This window comes from Phalacrocorax aristotelis, chromosome 7, assembly GCF_949628215.1.
Source record: "Phalacrocorax aristotelis chromosome 7, bGulAri2.1, whole genome shotgun sequence".
Lineage (NCBI taxonomy): Eukaryota > Metazoa > Chordata > Aves > Suliformes > Phalacrocoracidae > Phalacrocorax > Phalacrocorax aristotelis.
The window spans coordinates 37,792,547-37,814,686 of NC_134282.1; the positions used below are offsets into that span (position 1 = coordinate 37,792,547).

The 22,140-nt window shown below is 37.2% G+C and overlaps 1 protein-coding gene across 1 annotated transcript in view; it reads left to right on the forward strand.

The window, feature by feature from the left end:
* The first annotated feature begins 7,752 nt into the window (after positions 1–7,752).
* TRPM1 (transient receptor potential cation channel subfamily M member 1) overlaps positions 7,753–22,140 on the forward strand; it is a 54,094-nt gene continuing 39,706 nt past the window's right edge. The window contains exons 1-7 of the mRNA XM_075100156.1: positions 7,753–7,826; positions 8,646–8,841; positions 10,046–10,259; positions 12,034–12,158; positions 12,860–13,031; positions 15,505–15,679; positions 17,890–18,013. Coding sequence (XP_074956257.1) covers positions 8,839–8,841; positions 10,046–10,259; positions 12,034–12,158; positions 12,860–13,031; positions 15,505–15,679; positions 17,890–18,013 — 813 coding nt within the window. The 5' untranslated portion in view covers positions 7,753–7,826; positions 8,646–8,838. The remainder of the gene's footprint in view (positions 7,827–8,645; positions 8,842–10,045; positions 10,260–12,033; positions 12,159–12,859; positions 13,032–15,504; positions 15,680–17,889; positions 18,014–22,140) is intronic.

The following is a 22,140-nucleotide window of genomic DNA, read 5'->3' on the forward strand; positions in this document are numbered from 1 at the left end:
TCCACCATGAGATGAAAATACCCTCTGGGCAGGGAGATGGGTCATGAGACTTCTAAAGGATTACCTTCAAAGGGAGTCATGAGATTGGTTTGAACAAAGAAGCTGCTCACATGCTTATCATATGAGATTCTCTTCTTAAAGTGGTGGAAACCCATCTCCTTGGGAATTCTCATGAACTTCAGAGAGACTGGAAGTCCTAACAGTAAGATGAATGAGAAGTCTGAACAATAAACAGAAAGATGGGACAGAAGCTCAGAGTTAAATGCATTTTACTTATTCTAGACATAACTCGTCTTTCCAAACTCTGAAACACTTCCAGTGACAAGCAGGTAGGACCTCATTTTAAATAATTTTTTGTTTCATTCTTGATCATCTGCTTTGCTACCTTTTTTAGCATTGATATGCATAATGGAAATTTGTACTGAAGAGCTGTGTAGTGACCTACGATTGACTGGAGAAAGATAATTCCATTGAAATTACAGTATTCTGATTAGATTACTTCCTAGATTTCTCATTTATTTTGAAGGACATGAAACCTGAAGTACTAATTGCAAGAAGACAAAGAGTTTCCAAGTCCAAAAAAGGTGTCCTGAAACATTTCAAAAATAGCAAGTTGTTTGGGTGAGACTGTAACAAGATGTAGAAATGCTGGCAAAGAGAGATTAGGTGAAAACATATTTCAGTGTTTTGAATGCTAGTTTAGAGCTACCTCTGCAGCAAATGGGGATGGACTTCTGGGGTTTTTTGTTTTGTAGGTTGGGACTTTGCTTTATTTTTGGGTTGTTTTCAGTTTTCAAAATTAGACAGTAATACTTTCTCCAGAAAGTATTTTGGCAACAAGCCTTCTGATAAGCAAGCATCTTTCTGTGTGTGTTTCCAATTGAGTTTATCAAGGTGCAATGGTGGGTTAGGTATCATGGAAGTCTTAGAACAGAAAAGGGCATAATTTATGGTGGTTTTCCTTACCCCAGTGAGGGTTGCCAGTAAAGGCGTTTTCCCAGTGAAAGACAACAAACATCAACAGCCCCATCACATTTGTATCAACAACACTGCTGTTATTTGATGTAATGCATTTCTGCCATAAAGCATATTGGGCTCTGAGATGAGAAGTCTCTATAAGAACTCCCTCACCAAGATCTAACCTATGTGTGATCCCTCAGTATTCACATACCAATCTTTCAAATGATTGATGAGCCAAGGAAGTTCAGTTTGGGCCTTTATTACCCTCTAGCTCTTCAAATCATAACTCCAAAGACTGATGCTCCCATCCACTCTTCTGTCATTCCTACCCCTTCTGCTGTAGGGCATTTGGGGTCTTGAGGAGGGACATCTCACAGTAACAGTAGTTCCAAGAGGGCACATCCTTATATTCCCCTATCAAGCCAGAGACAGCCATGAACAGAGCTTCTGACCTCTTCGAATCTCCTTTAACTCCCCTATTTGGGCTTTAAAATCTTTTTCCCTGTTTTTGATAATGGATTAAATCCAGTAAACTGAAACCTTCATCATAATTTTTCCCCACTATCATTTTAATTCAAATGGTAGACTATGGCTAACAATTTAAAGCCAAAAATGTTAATGAATTATACATAATATTTGAGAACTGTAAATGATACTGTATATTAGTACAGGCAGAGTGTTTCCTGGATTGTATTATGACCTGTTGAAGCTAGATGTATTCTTCTCTCTCTTTAGAGAAGGACAATGTGTTGCACACCATGAAAAAAAAGTCCAGGAACATCGCTGGAGATACTATTTTCTGGTTCTGTGGCGCCTATTAATTCTTTTCACTCACGACTTTGAGGGTTTCAGATGCATAAGGACTGAAAAGAAGATTGACCAAGTTTTCTGAAAACTGTTTTTATCTATAAACTTGTTTGAAATCTCCCATTGCCCTCACCCTTTGTAATTATTTCAGTCCTGAAGTACTCAAATTTTTAAAAAGTTCCCAAGGAATGTTGACAACTCCATGTAGATGTAATACAATATTTTAAACATACATATTTAGCATCTCCCGGAAATAATTTAACTGTTGAGTTTCAATGCCTTCAAAATGTTTTCTAAAAGATTATGAGGAATAATTTTGTACAAACCCTGCAGCCCAAGCGTTAAATAAACTGAAATTCTTTCCTTTTTGAAAATGACAGAAAGTAGCAGGGTATAAAATGCAGCTGATTGTGGCATATTCTGTTAAAGCTTAGGTATTAGTTAAGACCTGGAAAAGAATTGCTTTACTGAGTGTAAAATTAGCCACAGCAAATTGCAAATTTTCAACAGCTCAAACTATTGACCAGAATTCTACCTGTAGAATCTCGCTTTCAGAAAAACTGTATGTACAGCAAAATAATGTTAATTTCTTAAGGGACATGTTGGCTAACTAGTATATTATGTACATATTTGCAAAAAAAGGCGCATGTTGACAGAAAGCAGGACAGAAGTAAATATTTGTTATCTTTTCTCAAAAAAACACCTTTTTTCAGCATCTCCAGATTTTAGAGACTTCTGAGATAAGCATATATTGTTTTATATTGTGAATATAGAAATTCTACTTTGTCATAATTTTAAAGTGTGTTTTATTAACATGCCTAGCAGTATGGCTTAAAATAGTGGCCTTCTTTCACCACAGTTTGAAAATGTCAGTATCATAAATTCTCCAAGCCTACCTGTTCAGTGCACTCTGCCTTTCAAGTAGTACTAATTAGAACTGTATATTTAAAACAAACTCTCATAGATGAGTAATATCTCACACAACATGTAGCCATTCTCTTAAAATGTTTTTCATTCATGGGGTGCCCTATTTCTTGAAGAAAAATTATTACAAGGTCCCAAACCACACTATTACATCATGTATGAAAAATCAGCATGTTTAACTGGCTTATCAGAAGTTTTATAGTTCTCTCTCAACTAGTAACTTGTACTTTTACATCAAAGAAGTGCTTATATTTTAGCCTTTTAATTTTAAAAAATTTCATATATTTAACCTCTTCCAAACAGCACATTTGTGATAATTTCTACTGTAAAAGTCACTATTCTTAATAATGTGGACTTGAATGACCAAGATCTCTCTCAAATAGAGCCAATATTCTAGTCCAATTCACTGGTTTTTTGCATCTCCATCACTAAGTGCAGGTTAGTCTTTGTTCGCATGCATAATTAACATCCACTGACCAGTTTTCTAAACCACAAATAATCAGGAGAGTTAAGCACCTGGGTAGTTTTAGTTAGGACTATTCACAGGCTTAGTTTTGTAATGAGGGAAGTACCTTGTTATGTTAGTTATGATTTCATAAGTATTGATGAATTTCAGAATGGAGTATCTGCTGTTGAGGGTGTTGAATCACATGGGTCTCCATGATAATAGCATTTTTCTATTTCAGGTCAGAATAGCCTGTATTAAAGGCTCATAGTTAAGGGAATTTTAAGAGAAATATCCCACATGCATATAATCTAGAAGTGTCCCGATGTCCTTTAAAACCGTATCTATCAGTCTTTATGTTAGACGGGGCAGGTAGTTGTTGCAGTACAAAAATCATTCCTGAGCCATGTCAGATCTCAGGATAAGACAAGATACCAGGGTCACCTTGTATATTCAAATAAGAATTAACAAATTATGTTATAGAAGAAACTAGTAATTACCAGGCTACTTCGGCTAGCATCATGTTAAACGCTGCTTGCTGTCTCTCCCGGCTCATTCACTCTGCTATATCGGGCCTCTTGAGAATGATTACTTGTAGGCAGGGATGACTCCACTACCCATAGATACGCATCCTAATATATTGGTTTGTATTTGTTATAACTCTGCCACTCATTAAGATCTTGGAGTAAAACTGGCTATATGGAGTGTCTGCAGGCTGAAAGTTTTTTTGGGGGGGAAAAAGCCAAACATCTCAGAAAGGAGGCTAAGTGCAGATACATAGTTGTGTTCCTCATCTCCCTAGTATCTAGGAAAGAAGGGCTAAAGGTAAGAGGAGGATTTGGCAAGTTAATAACAGAACTGGGGTAGGTTAAAAAATGGAGAACATACATTATTAACATTTCTTAGAAAGTCTCTTTCCTGAAATTTGATACAGTAAGGGATGGGGCTGAGCTGTTGCAGGAGTGGCTTTTGCTACCTTAAAATGTAGTAGGTGTGGGGTGTAACCTCGTCAGTGAGTTTCTTTCTGCATTCCATGCAAAAAAATATTTCTCTGTTGCAGAGCTACACGAGCTATGTCCTCCGCAGGCAAGCACTGAGCCAAGCTGTCCTGCAGTATGCTCTAATTGGTTGTTTAGTTGCTTTATTTTAGTTGCATTAGCTGTATAGTTACATTAATGCTGAGCTGTGCCCAAGCAGCTGTGCCTGCCTCTCATTTGGGTGTCTGAGCTCATCCAACACACTTTACTAATATGCTTCTGTGGACTTTGTGCTGGGTATATCTAACCATGTCAGACCAAGCCAGGCCTGCTGTGGTGTTGAGGCTACAGCTGGTTTTCGTAACTCTAAGCCTCTGGGGAAGAACTGTGTATCTTGAAGAGACGCAGCAGAATTGTGTTAACTTTGAAAAGAGAGCTTCTTACTTCCTTTTGCAGACTGTGTCCCTAAGTTAATGAATGTGGAGAGAAAATTATTCCTCTTGTTTCAGCTGATGTTTGCTGCATGCCTCACCAGCAGGCCAGGAACACAAAGCGTAATGAAGGCATGAAAGCTCACTACAGCTTTCTGTGCAGCGTTGCACTACTTACTGGTAGTAAGGATTTCTGGCCTTAATTTGAAACAACTTCGCTTACTGACACTGCCATCCTGCCTGTTGTGTGTTAGTCTCAGCCACAGAGCAAATGATTCCCTGATAAGGTTGCTACAAGAGCACAGGTTCATATGACAAATACAGGGGGATGAGAATAAGAATTGTCTTGTGGAAGTAGTCTTTTATTTGAAAGAATCTTACAACCATTATAAATCCCTTCTTGATGCTATACTTATTAGCAAACAATGTAAGAGATCCTCTTTCTATTGTATATTGTTTGGTACTTCACATTGTAATAATTGCTAAAACTATTGATTTGTACAAATAACTATTTTTTATATAACTCATGCAAACAAGGGTTTTGGAAATTCAGTTTAGATTCACAGGCTGTCACTGTCTTCTGTGTTTGGGGACATTGTTCATGGCTCTGGCTTCCTAGTGACACAACACAAACTTAAAATAGCATTATGGTTTTATGCCCTGTATTTCTTAGCAATGAACAATTCTTCAGGAAAATCTCATCGGTTCATGAGTGGCTACAAAATTGGCTGTTAACATTCATCACATGGTTTGGAATATTTTTCTGCAAGCACAAACACTGTTACTGGGAGGACAATTGTTCCGGGTAGAACTAATCACCTGAAAGGTTGACTAGTTGGGCACTTGGAAAAACTATTCCTTCAAAGTGAAGAAGAATGATGAATAGTGTAATTGGGATGCTGCATTTAAAGGTAGTGCAAAATAGAAATCTTCCTAGTATCAGTTTTTAAGTTCCAGATAACAGGGATTCTGCTAATAAAATTATTTATTTTCTTCTTTCTCCCAATTGTTTATTGGTCAGAGTTCGTATTTGCTTCCTCTGAAGTAATGAATGTGATTACCTGGCATTACATGGCATTTACAAAAGTCTGTGGACTTATTTACATGGTGAATGGACTTGTGCACGCACTATGCACATGCTCCTGGTATGAATTTTGTTCCATCTCCAGATTACATCTTTCTCTCACTGTCTCATCAAAGCAAACATCTCTTTGCTCAAATCTGACATAAATATCCCACTCTAATTCTGTGGATTATTCTAATTAAATAATTGAGCAACACAGTTGAGATTTTACTTCCCTGGTGATACCACCTTTTTCAGCATACTGCAAGCTAAAGAAGGATTATCAAGAAATATTGGTAACATGATGTGAGCAGGGTTACAGCTGAATGTTTCCATAAATGACAATAATCAGTCCACATCCTAACAAGGTGTTGGTGAAAGTGATTTGTATTATTCCACAGATGTGAACTCTGCTGCCCAGCCAACTCCATTTTTGTATTAATCTGTGCTTGATTTAGCCTAAACAGTGTTGTCAAACCCTGTATTATGCATGACAGACATTAATTTGCTCCCCTGCCTGCTTCCCCATTGCATCTGTGTGCCAGGCACTGTCTGCTGCATCTGATCCCTGTGCATGTCTCCATGCACCAAGCACTGCAATTATTTGCAATGAGGGAACTTCAGATAGTCTCCTATTATTTCAGACATGATGGAGGAAGCGAAGAAACCACACAGGAACTAACAAGTCAACAAACAAAGGAACTTCAGAGAGCTCTTGCCACACACAAGAAAAAAAGATGAATTACCACAACCTCTATTCATCATGCTGTAGACTGTGCAGCACTTAGGGGGCTAGTCCAGTCTCAAAGCTATTACCAGACAAGCTGACAGATCATTCATCCAACAGAAATCTGCAGCTGACTTTTTAAAGTCAGGAAATCAACAAAGTTTCTAGTTCTTCCTCTAGGAAAGGCCAGGTATTTTTGTTGAAGGCACCCTAAAAGTTCTCATGTCATTTTCAGCTTTTGTCTCTGCAAAAATTGCATTTCACTTCCACACAGGAAACTAAAGCAAAACATGAAATTTGCTTGCTACTTGAAAATTAATTAAGACACAATTCCCTAATTCAAACTCAGAAGAAGCAGCTTTCATCATCAAGGGAAAGTTATTTGTGTCATCAAATTTTAAGTGTTTTTTAAAATTTTTTCATGCCTTTAAAATTAGAATGCTGGTTTTGAATTAACTTTTTAAAATTCACTACTAAATGTTGGTTTATTATTGCAATCATGGTGATACTTTGCCTTGTTGGTGGTTGCAGGGACAGAGAAGGCCTGGGGTCTGCAAGTAAAAAACTATGGGAAACTCTGGCCTGCAGCTATTTCCAAACTCACTGCCTTCAGTGTTCCCAAACTCAGCTAGACTACACTTCTACAACAGACTTTCTAACCACGTTGTGCAGATCTATGATTTTGTTCTAGCTTGCCTACATATTGTTGTTTTTAAAATGGCTGTGAGGTTGGTCTAATTTCTGGTTTGCAAACACAGTATAAGAGGCCAACACGATTTTATTTTGTCTTCAAGGTTGTTTTCCTCCTCCTGTTTCACAGATACACCATGCCTGAAGAGTTTGTACTTTTTCTGTCAAATGTTCTTTCAGTTTAACGAATGCCTACTCCTAAGACATGTCTTGTTAAGAGGAATGCCTTAGGAATGACTGGAACTTGATTTGCAACAGGAAAAAATAATTTTGAGAAGATTGTTAATCAAGCAGGGAATTTTTTTGGGAAGCAATTTCTACATACAAAGAACAATACTGAAGTATTATTTGGAGTAAATACCTATTTATTCCACAATTTGTGCTGTTTTTCTCCACTACTTTGAGTCCATTTACTGTTTACTAAAATAGGAAAAAGCAGCTGCATTTTTTGGTAGACCTTCAGATAAACATTGAAACTTCAGGACCAGCATCTTTCTGCATAAAATTTTCACACACGTTAAAGGTTTGAATTTTATCCATGTCATGGAAAATTCACATCACCTACTTGCTTTATGAGTAGCTGTATCAGGTGTTTAAAAGTGATTTAATGAATTCAGTGCTTCTTTTTAAAAACAGTAGCTGAAAACAGAGGACAAATGTTACTATATCTGCCACACAGAAATATTTCAGTACGTTTCTTCTTATTTTTTCTCTGTTTTAAGGGTCAAAAGGCTTGGATAGAGAAGACCTTTTCAAAAAGAGAATGCATCTATGTAATTGCCAACAACAAAGACATTAGCAGGTAACATCTGAAATTTTTATTTTGGCCAACAGAAAAGGTTAATACTGAAGAAACTGGACTTGATTTGGATTTAGACATGTGAAACTGAGACCCAGTTTACTCACTTCCCTTAAAGGGAGGTGACAGGGAACAAAAGTACAAGATATGCTTGCACTTGAATCTGTACAAAGGCATGGCACATGTCATATAGAGGTGATAAAGCTGGGCAGCAGGAAAGGCAGTGAGTTGTTAGTTCCTACATTTGCAAACAGGAGCATAAGCTCCACCTGAGTTCTGAAAGCAAGGATGCAGATGCAGTAACATGCACTGTGAAGTAAGTGGTACCATTCTTCATAGTTGGTATGACATTACTCATAACAATAGTATACAGAGGGACTGGAATTCTTAGTCCAAATATTAATGTTACTACTACTGCATGGGCTAGCTAAATTGTGGTCCAGGTTGTTTGGATAACATAACAGTTTATGTCACATGCTAGCTGTCACATCTGAGTAAGAAACAGATGGTCACTGCTCCTATTCTGCATTCTTCCTCCTCCCCTGTCCTTTAGCCTAGAATAGCTTTCAAGTGTATAATAGAAGTGAAGTGAAATTATTTATCTTGCTTGTTAAGAAATACCTCTGGGCTGGTAATTCTGGCATATATGTGAATGCACATACAACAGGTAAGAGGACCTAGAAGAGGTGTTTCTAGGATTCATGTAGAGCAAGGCATGGCCAGCTGAAAATCTGATTTCTGATTTATTCTCTTTTTTATTTTTAATCACCACCCAATATTGAAGATACTGTAATCAAAGTCACTTCATATTTTAACTTACAGGTGCTGCTGTGGCCAACTCATTAACCAACATATTCCACCTCCTCCAAGTATAACAGCTAATAAAAATGGAGAAGAAACAAAGCAAGTGGAAGCTCAGCCAGAGAAATGGTCCATCAGTAAACACACCCAAACATACCCAACAGATGCCTATGGAAACCTTGAATTCCAGGGAGGAGGACATTCAAATAAGGCCATGGTAAGAAGCATAGGCTACTCCAAGGTATTCATCTGGTATGTTAGCTTAATAGATATGTGTCGGGATTCCAGCTCACTCAGTACATAATCCACTGAAATCAAAGGAGGTCTCTTTGCTGTCTCAGAAAGGTGGACAAGATGCTGAAAAAGAGCAAGAGAAAGAAAAGGCAAAAGAATAATACCTACTTAGGTAGCACCTTATAAAGACTTGATGAAACATTTTCATTGAAGTTACTGTCAGTAAATAACAGCAAAGGAGGCAGCTGCATATATTAATGCCCCAGATTCTACCTGTTTGTATTAGATTTGTGGGCCAAATAACACAGAATGGATACAGATTTTTTTTCTAAGGTTTGAAATCTAATAAAAATGGAAATTAATCTTGTCTTCCTGAAAGACAGAGGCCTGACAGAGCTGGAAAATGGACTGTTGAGTTTTCTTAGCAGTATAAGTAACAGCAAGTCAAGCTTCTGCAAAAAATCTCTTTCTGTTTTGTCTCTCTCTGAACAAAGCCAAACCTAGATTTGTTTCTTTGTCCATTTGCTTTCTTATCTCTCTGCTGAGACTGCAACTCAAGACTACCAAACTGCAAAAGCTTGTGTAAAATGTACAGGAGAGGTTGGTGGGTTTTGTCAGTGGTGGTTTGTTTGTTTTTAAAGCAGAAATAAGCGCCAGTTTATTTCATAGTTTTCTCTGAAGAGTAGTAGTTTGAAAAGAAATCACAGTGGTGGAACTAAACTGAGAAGAATGCAAATCATTGTTTTGGAGGTAGAAATATGTACATCAGCAGTGAATGGGATACAATGTAACATGAGCCTCCTATTTCTTGCAAAGGTGTTTTTTTCTCTTTCACAGTCAAACCAGAGGTTTTAGGAACAATACAAAACGCATTTTAAATAGGTGGCTTCCAGCTATGCAGATTTGTAATTAGATCTTAGGATCACTTGATTGCAGTCAGTTTTGCAGGTGAAGAGAGGAAAGTGGTGCTTTTAAAATTTAAGTGAATCATAAACGCTTAATAGCAAAGTGAAGGGTTTCAACCTGTTTTTTCTTATCATAATCAGAAGTGAAATTTAATAAACTTCTCTTAAAAACTGTAAAACTCTTTCTTCAAGATGGAAGGCTTAATATAGCCATTCTTTGCTCAGTCAATAGACAAATTACAGAGCAGATGGAGTGATAATAATACACGTTGCTCTTTGCAGTATATCCGTGTGTCATATGACACTAAACCAGATTCTCTGCTGCATCTCATGGTGAAGGATTGGCAACTGGAACTGCCCAAACTCTTAATCTCTGTCCATGGTGGCCTCCAGAACTTTGAAATGCAACCTAAGTTAAAGCAAGTATTTGGAAAAGGTTTGATAAAGGCTGCCATGACCACAGGAGCTTGGATTTTCACTGGAGGTGTTAGTACAGGTAAGCAATTACTAGCACTTTTAGTTTACCTAAGAATTCAGTGATGTTCATTCACTAATCTTTCCCACAGGCAGAAGATTTAAGTCTACGTGAATGAGTCATTAGCCACTGGACTAAAAAACAAGCGTTGTAATCATTTGTGTTATTCTCCTACCCAGCCCAGCCCCTAAGATTTCCCTGGGTCAATATCAATTTGCATGACTTGGTGTTTCCCCTGAAAAAAATTTTCATCCTTGGTTTCAGTAGCAAGAAATCTACCACTGCTTATAGTAACATTTTTTTTGTGGTTGGTTATCCTTGTAGTTAAGAAATCTCCTACTTCAAATTTGCCTAGCTTTAGCTTCTTACTGGGTTTTTTGTACAAAGATCGTTCTGTTACTAGAAGTATATTTCATGAGCAAGTTTTCATACACATCACTTTTGTCAAACTGCACAGGCTGAGTTCCATAAACCTCTCACACTAAGCATATTTTCCAGTCCTTCAGTCATTATCAGACCTCTGCTTTGAACTCTGTCTAGTTTTCTAACAGCCTTCTTGAATTTCGGATGCTGCAATTTTTGAGACAGTACTTGATGAAGCTTTTAATCCCTGAAGTAAAACAGCTTTTCTGCTTCCATTTGACACTTCCCTGTTCATGCAGCCAAGGTCTGAGTTAGCATTTAGCCTGTGTGATCTCTCTGAGAGTTAGTGATCAATTGGGTAGTCCACCGTAAATGCCATGTCCCTGAGTCACTGTCTCCATGGGATCACCCACCACCACAGATGCACACGCTGTCTTGTAATTATTTGGTAGGTACTTGCTCTTAAATGAGTGACTGTAAATTAGCATTCTTGAAACACAAACCTGAAGTCAGTTGTAAAAGTCTCTGCCTGAAGACACTGTAATCTCCCAATTGCATTTTACTCTAGTCTTCTGGCTGCCTGAAAAGTTTACTGTTTCTATGTTTTCTTTGTGGCCATTTAAAACATCAGTTGTACAGCAGCGCCACATAACTCCACCAGAAGGTTTTGGCACTGTTCCTGGATTCTGTCAAAAAAACGGTGACTGATATGACATCCAAAAATTGAAAGACGTTGAAAAATAGCTGTTTTGATGATTCCCTATATGTTGTTACATTTTGAGACCAGTTGGTTTCTAATTAATTTCATTTGTTAATATAAATTGAGTGATCTTCAAAAAACAATCAAATGCAGGCTTTCATTATAATATTTCTATGACAATATCTTTATTTAGCTGAAATAAATCTTTATATCAGGTTATTTCTCAGAAAACTACATAAGATAAGAATTAATTCCTTTGACTTTTATTTTACAAAAAGGTGTAATGTCTTTAAGGGAAGGTGATGATTGCTAAGAAATAATTTTTAAGTGAAAAAATATTTCTTAGATAACTACAGGGTTGGGTTTTTTGCTTGCTTAGACCCCAGTGATAGCATCCCACGTGCGTTTAGCATTGTGTACAAATGAATAATATAATTCCAGACAACAGTACATATTACACTGTGGCAAGTTAAGTAACTGGGTAAGTCTTTCAAAGACTTCATTGAATTCAGAACAAGGATGTGAAAAGGCAATAGGAATTACACGCAACTATTACAAAATAAAAGTATGGATTTTTCTGCATTGCATGTTGTATTATAAAGTAGATATACCACTTCAGTAGTGAAAGCAATCCAGAAAAGCAGGTAGCTCTGTGAGAGGCAAGAAGAAAATTCTGTTGTTTAGTGATGTCTCAAAAGTGCCAAGAATTAATTAAATTAATTGTACCTATAGGTGTCATTCGTCATGTGGGAGATGCCTTGAAAGATCATTCTTCCAAATCCAGGGGACGAATATGTGCCATAGGAATTGCACCGTGGGGCATTGTAGAAAACAAGGAAGATCTGATAGGAAAAGATGTAAGTCTTTAAGGAAACTCTTGTGTTACACAGCAATGGCAGCTGTGTAACAAAATACACTTTTTTTTTTTTTTTAGTATTAATATTTTCACTGTTTCTAAAGCATGCCTAAGAGTTGAAATGGAAAAATTTCTTGAAGAAAAGCTGTTGTTTAAATAGATTTATCAGGTTGTCATATATGACTTCAGATCAAATATGAGGCTAGTGACGTTTCCATTGCTTTCAATAGTAGACACCTCTCTGTGGTGACAGTTTTAGGTCCTAGCTTCAGTGTGGCATGCTGAGACTTCTGTAAATCATGTAAGAGCCTTGATGTGTACAAGACTGGCATTTATTGTAGATGGGTACTCTGCAGTGGCATATTAATTCCTAGGAACTCAAAATGAAAATGCATTTTCTAACTCAGTAATAGGATTTTGTAACTCAGTGTGTGATCAAGGACAGTGTGATCAATGAGCTTTGGGGAACATGCAGGAGAGTGCACAGATGTGACTGTCATCCTCCAAAGAAAACACTGCTGTAAAGAGTTCAAGTTTTGAATGTAAAAGCAAGCTCCATTTCTAATTTTCTTCTGGTTTTGGTTATAAAGGTCTGGTTGGTTTGTTTCCTCACAAGGCATGTGCTTCTGTTGGGCAGTGTGTGAAATTTTCACGTTTAGTTCTTAGTTCTAATCTAGGTGCATCTATCCTTTTGACACACAGGTAACACGGGTTTACCAAACCATGTCAAACCCTCTAAGCAAGCTCTCTGTGCTCAACAGTTCCCATACCCACTTCATTCTGGCAGACAACGGTACAATAGGTAAATATGGAGCTGAAGTAAAGTTACGACGTCAGTTGGAAAAACACATTTCCCTCCAGAAAATTAACACACGTAAGTACAGTGAGGCAAACTGCAAACATAACGTCTTGAAGGACGGGAGGGAAGAAGGGCTTGAAATACTTCAAGGTATTGAAATGAAATGCTTCTTCTGGCACTTTCTAGCAGGAATTTGATCAGGACTGTGTGACTAAACTAGAACATATGCTCTCTGGTAAGTGATGAAGGAGCCCACATCTAACTGCATGGAAAACCCAGAAAAGTAATGACTGCATAAAAGGAGGAAGAAAAGTTGACAAATAATAGCAAGAAGAAGCCTCAAAGCAGTAAGAATTTTAGGAAAGGGAAATGTAAAGAATTTGTGCACTTCTAGGTAGAATTTGTAAGCATCGGTAAATACACAAAATGGGGTGATTTTCTACAGTTCCTGTTTGCAGAAATCTGGTGCAGCTCAGTGGTTTCCAATTCCAAATGTTCATACTAACATTTTATTTTCTCTTTTATATGAATTTGTTTCATTTGAGAGATCACACTCAAAATTCTTTGTTCTTCCAGGTAAACTCAGCTGGGATTTTGATTTTTAATGAAGCCATTATCAAGATAATTTCATATCAGTGCTTTCATATTTAGAGTTTTGTGCAGTTTTAAAATTTCTGCCAGTTGTTACAGCCTCTCTAAAACAACTTTCTAGAATTCTTTTTGTCATTACTTAGAAAAAATTATTTTAAAAGACATTTTTTTATTAACATTTTTGTAGAAAAAAATATTTTTTAAAAGATTAAATAAATTTTAAAAAATTAGTAACTGTGGTTTTCCAGCACCTCAAAAAAAAAGACAACTTAATTAGAAATGGTCCCAAAAAAAGTTAATAGTTTTTGAATCCACATTTCAACTAACTATTACTGGAGAATAGACATCAGTTCTACCAGTTGTCTTTCTGACTTCTTACAGATGCTGTTGTTACCTGTGTAGGCCCATATAAATAAGAAAAATAAACATTCAGAATAACAATTGCATTGAACTCTACAGAAGTTTCTAATCGGGCTTAAGTGCTTTTATGGGTAGAGTAGTAGAGTGCCAGGTAAATCCAAAACGTGCAGTTAGAGATCAGCCACAAGATATCTAAACATTCTGGAAAGTCTTTAAGTACTGCTTTTTGCCTATGGTAAGCTTAAGAAACTGAATACACCAAAATTATGCCCCTTGTCTTTGAGTGTGGAGGCAGTGTCCTGCACTGTTGCCCACAGACATTAGAAACAGCTAATGTTAGCTATGCTTTTCTCAACTTTGTCTTCTGTAGAAGTGCTGGGAGAGTTGTAATATTGTAAAAGGGGGCACTGGCTTGGAAGATAAGGAAGTCAGGGCCCAGAGGCAAGAAGTTCTGTATCATTTCTTTAAATACCACCAGGGCTGGGGATATTGGTTTTGATTTAAGTAGTGTTTGGTGATTTTTGTCATTAGAAGGGCAAAGTTGGTGAAACACATAGGAATTAAGAATTCTGTGAAGGGCTGCAGTACACCTACTAGTAACAACATACAGGGAGTTGTTTTGTTTCTTTTTAATCACTTCAAGCACAGGCACCTCTTCTGGAAATCTCAGCAGGAATCACTAAGGATTTCACAGACACACAGGCCAGACCATGCTCTGTGACTCCTTACCAGAGCTGGGGTATACTGACAGGAGGATGTCAGGAAGCTTCTGCTGTTATTGTGCATGGTATTCATGTTCTTCAGAGAGGAATGCAGGTTGAAAATACAAACTCTTTCATGCATTCTCAGCTGTACAAAAAAGTGCATCTTCATTATAAAAAGCTAGTTATTTTACAGATTAAGAACTTAATTCAAATTATTATAATAGTGGGATTAGTCAGCCTTCAGGTAATGTTTTGTCCTTCATTTCCCCAAGTATCTTGTGACCAAGGCTACTGAGACCATGTGACCTGTGGGCTTCCCTTTGTCATCCTATGCCTGGAGATCACAGTGAGGCAGGGACAGCAAAGGGATGCTCAGCTGTCGTCTCTTCCATCGGCCAGCTATTTCAGCCTCATGATAAAGACAATAATTTAATATATTTTATCTTAGGTAATAAGCATAGGTATATGTCACCTTACTGAAGATTTCCTGTAGGTAATCAATGAAGAGTTAAAGCATCAAAGACACAGTAGCTGGAAGCCATCCAAGTAACAGTGAAGCTAATGAAGTAATAGGAGAATCATGTTAGCTGTTTTATCTGTATATTGTGTCTGTCAAACAGTTCACCAACACTGAGTGAATAAATGATCAGTGTGGACCTAATGCAAAAGCAAGGACAAATAAGCATCTTACTCTTTTCCTTTTGGGACTATGGAATGGCATATGGACATTTTTCCTGGTGTTGGCCATGAAATGGCCATCATTTTTCCTGATTGCTCTGGTTTGAAGTGAAGCTGTAACACAGAAATCATACCCACTCATAATATCTCAACCTCTTAAAATGAAGTTTCAATGGCACTTTTTTTTTTCGTTTCTGTTCTTCTGTTTTTTGCAGGGCTGGGACAAGGTGTTCCTGTAGTTGGGCTCATAGTGGAAGGGGGTCCCAATGTGATCTCCATTGTTTTAGAGTGTCTGCGAGAAGAACCTCCTCTCCCTGTTGTGATATGTGATGGTAGTGGACGAGCATCTGATATTCTGTCATTTGCACACAAGTATTCAGAAGAAGGAGGGTAAGATTTTGAGATCTTCACCAAATCTGTGCCTTGCTGGGAGCACAATGTAGGACTATATGATTTGCTTTCACTAAAGCTTCATTAAAAAAACACGTCAGGGACAAAATGCTACTAACAGAGGCACTCTGTTGTCAGTCAACTTTTCTTGCCTGTTTGGTCTCAGCCCTGGTGTTAATCAGTAGAATTTGTAACCACTTGGAATGTATTTGATCGTCCACTGAAATAAGTCTGCTCTCAGTGCAGCACACTGTCCTACAAGCTCCATCAAAGTTTGCTGCACTATACTTGGTGCTGGGTTGGGTTTGTTAGAAGCAAGGAACAAGAGGTTCCCAAGAATTACTCTTTTTCATAGGCCAGGGCTCAGGTTAATTAGTGCATGTATTTACAAAATTTGTACTGCCTAATACTGGTGTGTTGTGTGCATAAGCTTCATTCTCCAAGAGTGCCAGACCAGCTGAAAAAATATTGGGCTTCCTTGCAGTCTCTTCCTATTTTTTGCATCTATGATGGTTCTTCAGGTCAATGCTTCCTGATTTCATGAACAGAGTGGAGGGCATTGTTTGGAGCATTCTGTCCCACAGCTCTCCTATCCAATGCCCAAATGAACCTCTAAAAGTCACTCCTCATCCAAATTTTTCTGGAATCTGTTATTTTTATTGTTGATTGTCTGCCCCTTTGGTTGATAGAAACTATGGTTAGTTTAAAGAAGATACAAAGCCTATACTGGCAACATAAAACTCATCTGCTTTGCAGAGTAAAAGATCTATCCTGACAAATACTGCAAGTAGAAGCAAAGTATTGCATTTTTAATTTAAAATACTGCTTCTCCCAGTCAAGTAACATACGTTTCCCATTGTCAGTATTAATATCAGGATTTTATCTTCAGTAGCCAGATTCAGGCAAAAACCTAGTATATTGTCTTGATTAGGGTATGGCACACCTGCTTACACTGAAGAAATAGCCTATTTTTTTGACTGAAGTTGGAGCTTAGCTTGGATTAAATACAAAGCATACAACTAGTATTGTCAAGCAGGGCAGATGTTACTTGCTGAATTGGGAGAGCAGCTCTGATGCTGGATTTTTTTGATGTTTACATGTAGTATATATTCAATCCTACCAACAGTATTTATGATTCAGCAACTTTCTTTTCCTTTCCGTTGACCAAGCCTCCTTAGCTTAGATCAAACTTTTCTTCCTTTGTTTTTTTTTTTCTTTTTTTCCTTTCTCATTCATCCTTCCTATCAGCTCACCTGTAATTGAAAGAGCTTAACAGGATCAGTCTGAGATCTGCTCGCTGCATGATTTTCTCTCCCAGTGCATACGATGCAGTGTCCAATCTTCCCCTCCAATAATTATGATGAGATAAATGTGTTCATCTGGTAAGGCAGGTCTGTAATAAGAATTTTTTGTCAGCTCTGCTGTCTAAAAGAATAATTTTCTCACAATGAACTTTGAATTTCAATGCACTTCACAGGCTCAGCTGTCTCACTGCTTTGAATGCCTACTGGTAACATTTGCCATCATCTGAAAATACCTGTGTTTTATTAGGAAATGGGTGGAAGATTGAAGGGCTCTGTTTCAGATTCTTTTGAGTGACCAAACATTTCTGACCTCTCTAGAATGTTTTCAATCTAATTTCTTTAATCATCTTTTGGTTTGTTTCTCAGTTGGGTATTATGATGTTTCAGATATGCTAGCAATTTAAATCCTCTGTTTTATAAGATAACCAAGGTGACACATCAGTAGTGTGAAGTATTTTCTGGTTTCTACCTATATGTAAAGGGCCTTGCAACACTTAGAGGCAAAGGTAGGGGTCCTGTAAGGTGTACTGCTGAAATCCTGAAGATTGAACTTCTTAACAAAAGTATGTCTTTAATATATAATAGGAGTAATATATATATAAAAGCATATATATAACCTGCATGATATTCCAGGGTGAAAGGATAGTTTAAGTTCCCTGCCTATTTTTAAATCAATGCTGTGGTACTGAGATGCAAAAGAGCCAGCCTGGGTATGAATTTCCTGATTACTCTTAACTATTCTTGAACTCCTTACCTGTACTGAATGCATAGATGCCATGTGTTTTAATTTATTTTCAGAATGAAGTCATTGCACTGGTGGATGACAAAGTGTTTCTTAAACAGTGGGCCTTCTGAATATATATTAATTCTGGCAATGTCTTCTGTTATGTCTCACTTTTCATTTAGGATAATAAGCGAATCACTTAGGGACCAGCTTCTAGTTACCATCCAGAAAACCTTTAATTACAACAGGAATCAAGCTCATCAGCTGTTCATCATTCTTATGGAGTGCATGAAAAAAAAAGAACTTGTAAGTGTCCTAATAGTAGTTCACAAAGATAATTTCTGTGAACAAACTTTATAGAGTACTTTCAAGTCCCATTCTCCCAGGGTTACAGTTTAACCTTTTTTTTTTTTTCCCCTCTTTCCATATAGCTCCATAAATGTACACAATAATTCATTCATAAGCATAGGCCAAGAATGGAATTTTGCCTTCTGGAAAGCCTCTAAAACCAATTTCAGATTATTCTCCTGTGTACATCGATAAGAGTCTTTTTTTCGTGGACTTCTGCAAGGCAGACTAAGACACTGAGATAAATACACAAAAACCAGGGTCAACTGCAGAAAGTAGAGGAAAGATAATTGAAGAAAGGGTTCCTAGGAGAGGTAATCATTCAGAATGCATCAGCACATTTTTTGTCTTCTGATAGAATTAGTTTTTAACAGCCTTCCATTCCAGTAAAATGGGTTATTCAGGTCTTTCAAAAGGAATTGAAACAGTAAGTGTTCTTGAAAATCCCAGCCTTGCTTGATCCTGCCTTGTTACAGGCCACTGTACAGGCCACTATGTACCGTACCACTAAGTCAGGTTCCTGCCTCTCTGCCATATCCCAGCTGCAGAGAAAAGTGTGCCTAGGAAAAAACCATTCACATCTGTTGTCAGTGAACAATGTCTTGAAACTGGGTTTACTGTGCCTGTACCTTTGCAGGCAGTGTTTTCCGTTGACCGATTGTGTTAGTGAATTTTTGTAAATGACTTCTTTCTTGAGTCCTGGTATAATTCCATATCATTCTTTCATACAAATCCTAAGCAGCTGTTTTAATAGCATATGAACAGTCTGATGGAATTTTGTGGGTTTTTTAATTACAGCTGGAACTGGTAAGGCTGATATTTTTATCTTTTTTTTTTTCCTAAAGTTGCATATTTCTATTAGACAGAAACAGGAGAGAAGTACCACAGCCTTCTCCTCAGACTGTGTGTAGGGAATCAGATAACCAAACTGCTATTGAATTTAAGCATGAAATGTGGGGCAGTTTCATTCTTCAGTATGCCTAATTGTATCACTAAGGAAGTGACACCTATAACAGGAACAGCTATAAAAATAACAATTTGAATGACAGATTAAACTTTTCTTATGAGGCTGAGAAAAGAGGGAATTTTTTCTAAATTCTTAGAAAAATGGTGTTTCATGCTCCCTTAAAACTAGGTGTGTTTCCCTTCACACTTTCTGTCTTTGGTCAGCTTGGAGACAAATTCTGAACTCTGATCCTCCCAAGTTTAATACTGTCTCCAATAGATGATGTGAAACCTTTTTGTTAAAATTTTAAACAATAAACTGAACATAGCATTCCATACACTTCTTACTCTTTTCAGGATGGAGCGTTCTTTTGATTTCTAGAAGTAATTGTTTAGTTGTTCAATGAGAAATAATAAATCCTGCTCTGGTACCCAGAAAAATATGATGGAAGGGGTGAAAAAACTCTTTTCCCTGGAGTATGCGCTTGTTACTTGCCACGGCAATATTGCATGTAGTAGCTGCCAGTGTTTACATTTCCAGTTTCAGATTTAGAGCAAAGAAAATGAATACAATGTAATTTTTTGTTATCTAAACCTAAATCCTGACATATTCACTTCAGAATTGGTGCAGAGATTGTCTGAGCATGAGGTCAAGTGCATTGTTGTGAAAAAGGGGAGCAGCCCCTATATGTTACTTGTGTAAGTGCCAATGATTCTTAAGTAATAGCATTTTTGCAAGTAAGATCTGAAATAAATTGCCTAAAATTTGACCTGATTTACACACAGAGATCACAGAACATGAACAGTCCCATCATTTTTTTGCTAGAGCTGTCACTACCATGCACAGGCATGCTTCTGGTTCCATCTTTTTCTGTTGTGTAGTTTCATATTGACTTGATATTATTAGTGAGTGAAGGGCTAATGCAAGAAAGATACCACTTGATCCCCACTTAGAGTAATAGGATATAGAGCTGAACTCAGCACAGTGGTTCTAATCATAATGCAAAGGAACTTCCTCAAATCTGTACATCAAGCTTTGTGCTAGTCCTCTTTTTATACAAGATGCTCCCAGGGATCAAAGTACCAATCAAGGCATTATTTTTGCATTACTTTTGAGCAATTAAAGTGAACACTGGAAACGAGGAGATCACTTTTATCAGATTAGAATTATCCCTGATGTTCCGGTCAATGAACAAAGAGGAGCACAGAAACCCTCCAGAAATCCACTTCATTATATTCACTGAATGAACTCTGATTCTCTGAGATGTCCTGTTCTACTTTTCAACACTCTTTAAGTCTCATGTCAGTAGAAAGGTGGCTAGCAAAGAATGTAGAACATAAAGGAAGTTTACATTATGAAGAAGGTTAATAATATTTGCTCTTTTTTCTTTGAAAAAATGGACACTAGAATTGGTTTTGAAATTTTTCAAACGTTAAGTAAAATTATTCCTTAAAATATAATGCCAACTGTACTGTTGTATATTCTCTGCCATAGACATGCCCATAGGAGCCTAACCTCTCACAGGTAAAAGCTCATACAAAATATTCAGTGAAGTTAGGGGATTTTGGCTGATCCAAGGAACACATGAAAAAACATGATCAGTGTGTCTCAGGATTTATCTACAAAGCCATTCTCAGCACCTTTCAGGAAGGCATCCTATGACAATTGAAATTACGTTAAGATTGGGATGGGAATCTGTGTCAGGCAATCACCAGGTTGTTTGCATGCTTTCTACCAGTTTCATATTCTCCACACTCTCCAAGAAGCTGGCCTTTTTCCAGAGATTATGCTGGGCACTGGCTCATGCCTCTGACTTTTCTTTATAATGTTCGTCTCAGCTGCCGAGGAAGTGCTTGCTTATCTCTACATTTCAAGGCAACATCTAAATACTTAAACGCCAACAAGTGGTTTCCAGTGTCCTATATAGTATTATGGAAGTCTCTTCTCCTAATTTTGTTTCCCTTCTTCCTCCATTCTCTCCACTGCTTTTCTTTCCAAGGTTCATAACATTTGATGCTGAATTCCCTTTAGTGTGGGAGGGATTTCTGCGAGAAGAGAAGGTCTGTTTCAGTTTTATCTCTGTTCCTTGACTTTTTGATCAGATTTTGATACTGCTTAGTTCTTGCATTCATAAAAGCCAGATTATGCAATTTTGAATGATTTTTAGCAACATATATTTAAATACCTTTGCCAGAACTAAGTTCTATAAGGATTAATCCAGCTGCAAATGCCACTTGGAACAGAATATGACAAATGCTGTATTTTCCAGTAATGCAGCTCTGTACTGCAATCAAATAGACACCCATCCATGCTTTTTTCTTATGTGTTCAGAAGTATTGCTACCATGTCCGGTTGATTATATAAAATCTTCCCTAAGGGCTCCAAATATGAAGTCTTTAGATTGTCTGGGTAATGTAAACCACTGTTGATATATTTACATTTATATGGTGCCAAGATTAGTTCCATACATATGCCTTCATCAGAAGTCAAGTTGGTAATAAGCATGCCGATGATAAGCTGACTGTAAGAGAGTCAGCATTCCTAGAAGAATTGATTGAGAAAAGAGAGCCTACAGCTGTCTTATTCAAACTGCTTCAAATTTAAAATGTGCATCAGAGCAGTCCTGATTTACTCAGCAAAATTCAGACACTGACTGTGCAGACTAAGCAGGCTTATGGTTTGCATTTGTTGATAATTTTGTCTGCTTTGTCATTAACGAATAAAATTTTTCCTTTAGTTCTTCTCTCTTCTAATGTATTTTTGCATTCATGCTAAATCTGTTCTTACTGTTGAGAAAATTACTATTCCTAGTACTTAATGCTAGCATCTCCTGTGAAGAGTTGCTTTTGGAAATGAAGGATTTGTTATTTTTTGTCTGCATTCAGTATTAACTTAATTAACATAGAATATTAGGTTATTCTGCTTTTGCATTATTAATCTTTTAATATGTAGTTCAATGGCTAAGCTTTATATGACTTACTATTTTTAAAATCAGTGAATTGTAATGGACTCATCTAAGCAAATGTGACTAGAAATTATTGCTTTTCTTTATTAGTTGATTCTGCTTTTTTGGTTGTCAATATGTAGCATATCCTGCAACTAAAAAATATTTGAGTGTTATCATCAATCAAATTAATGC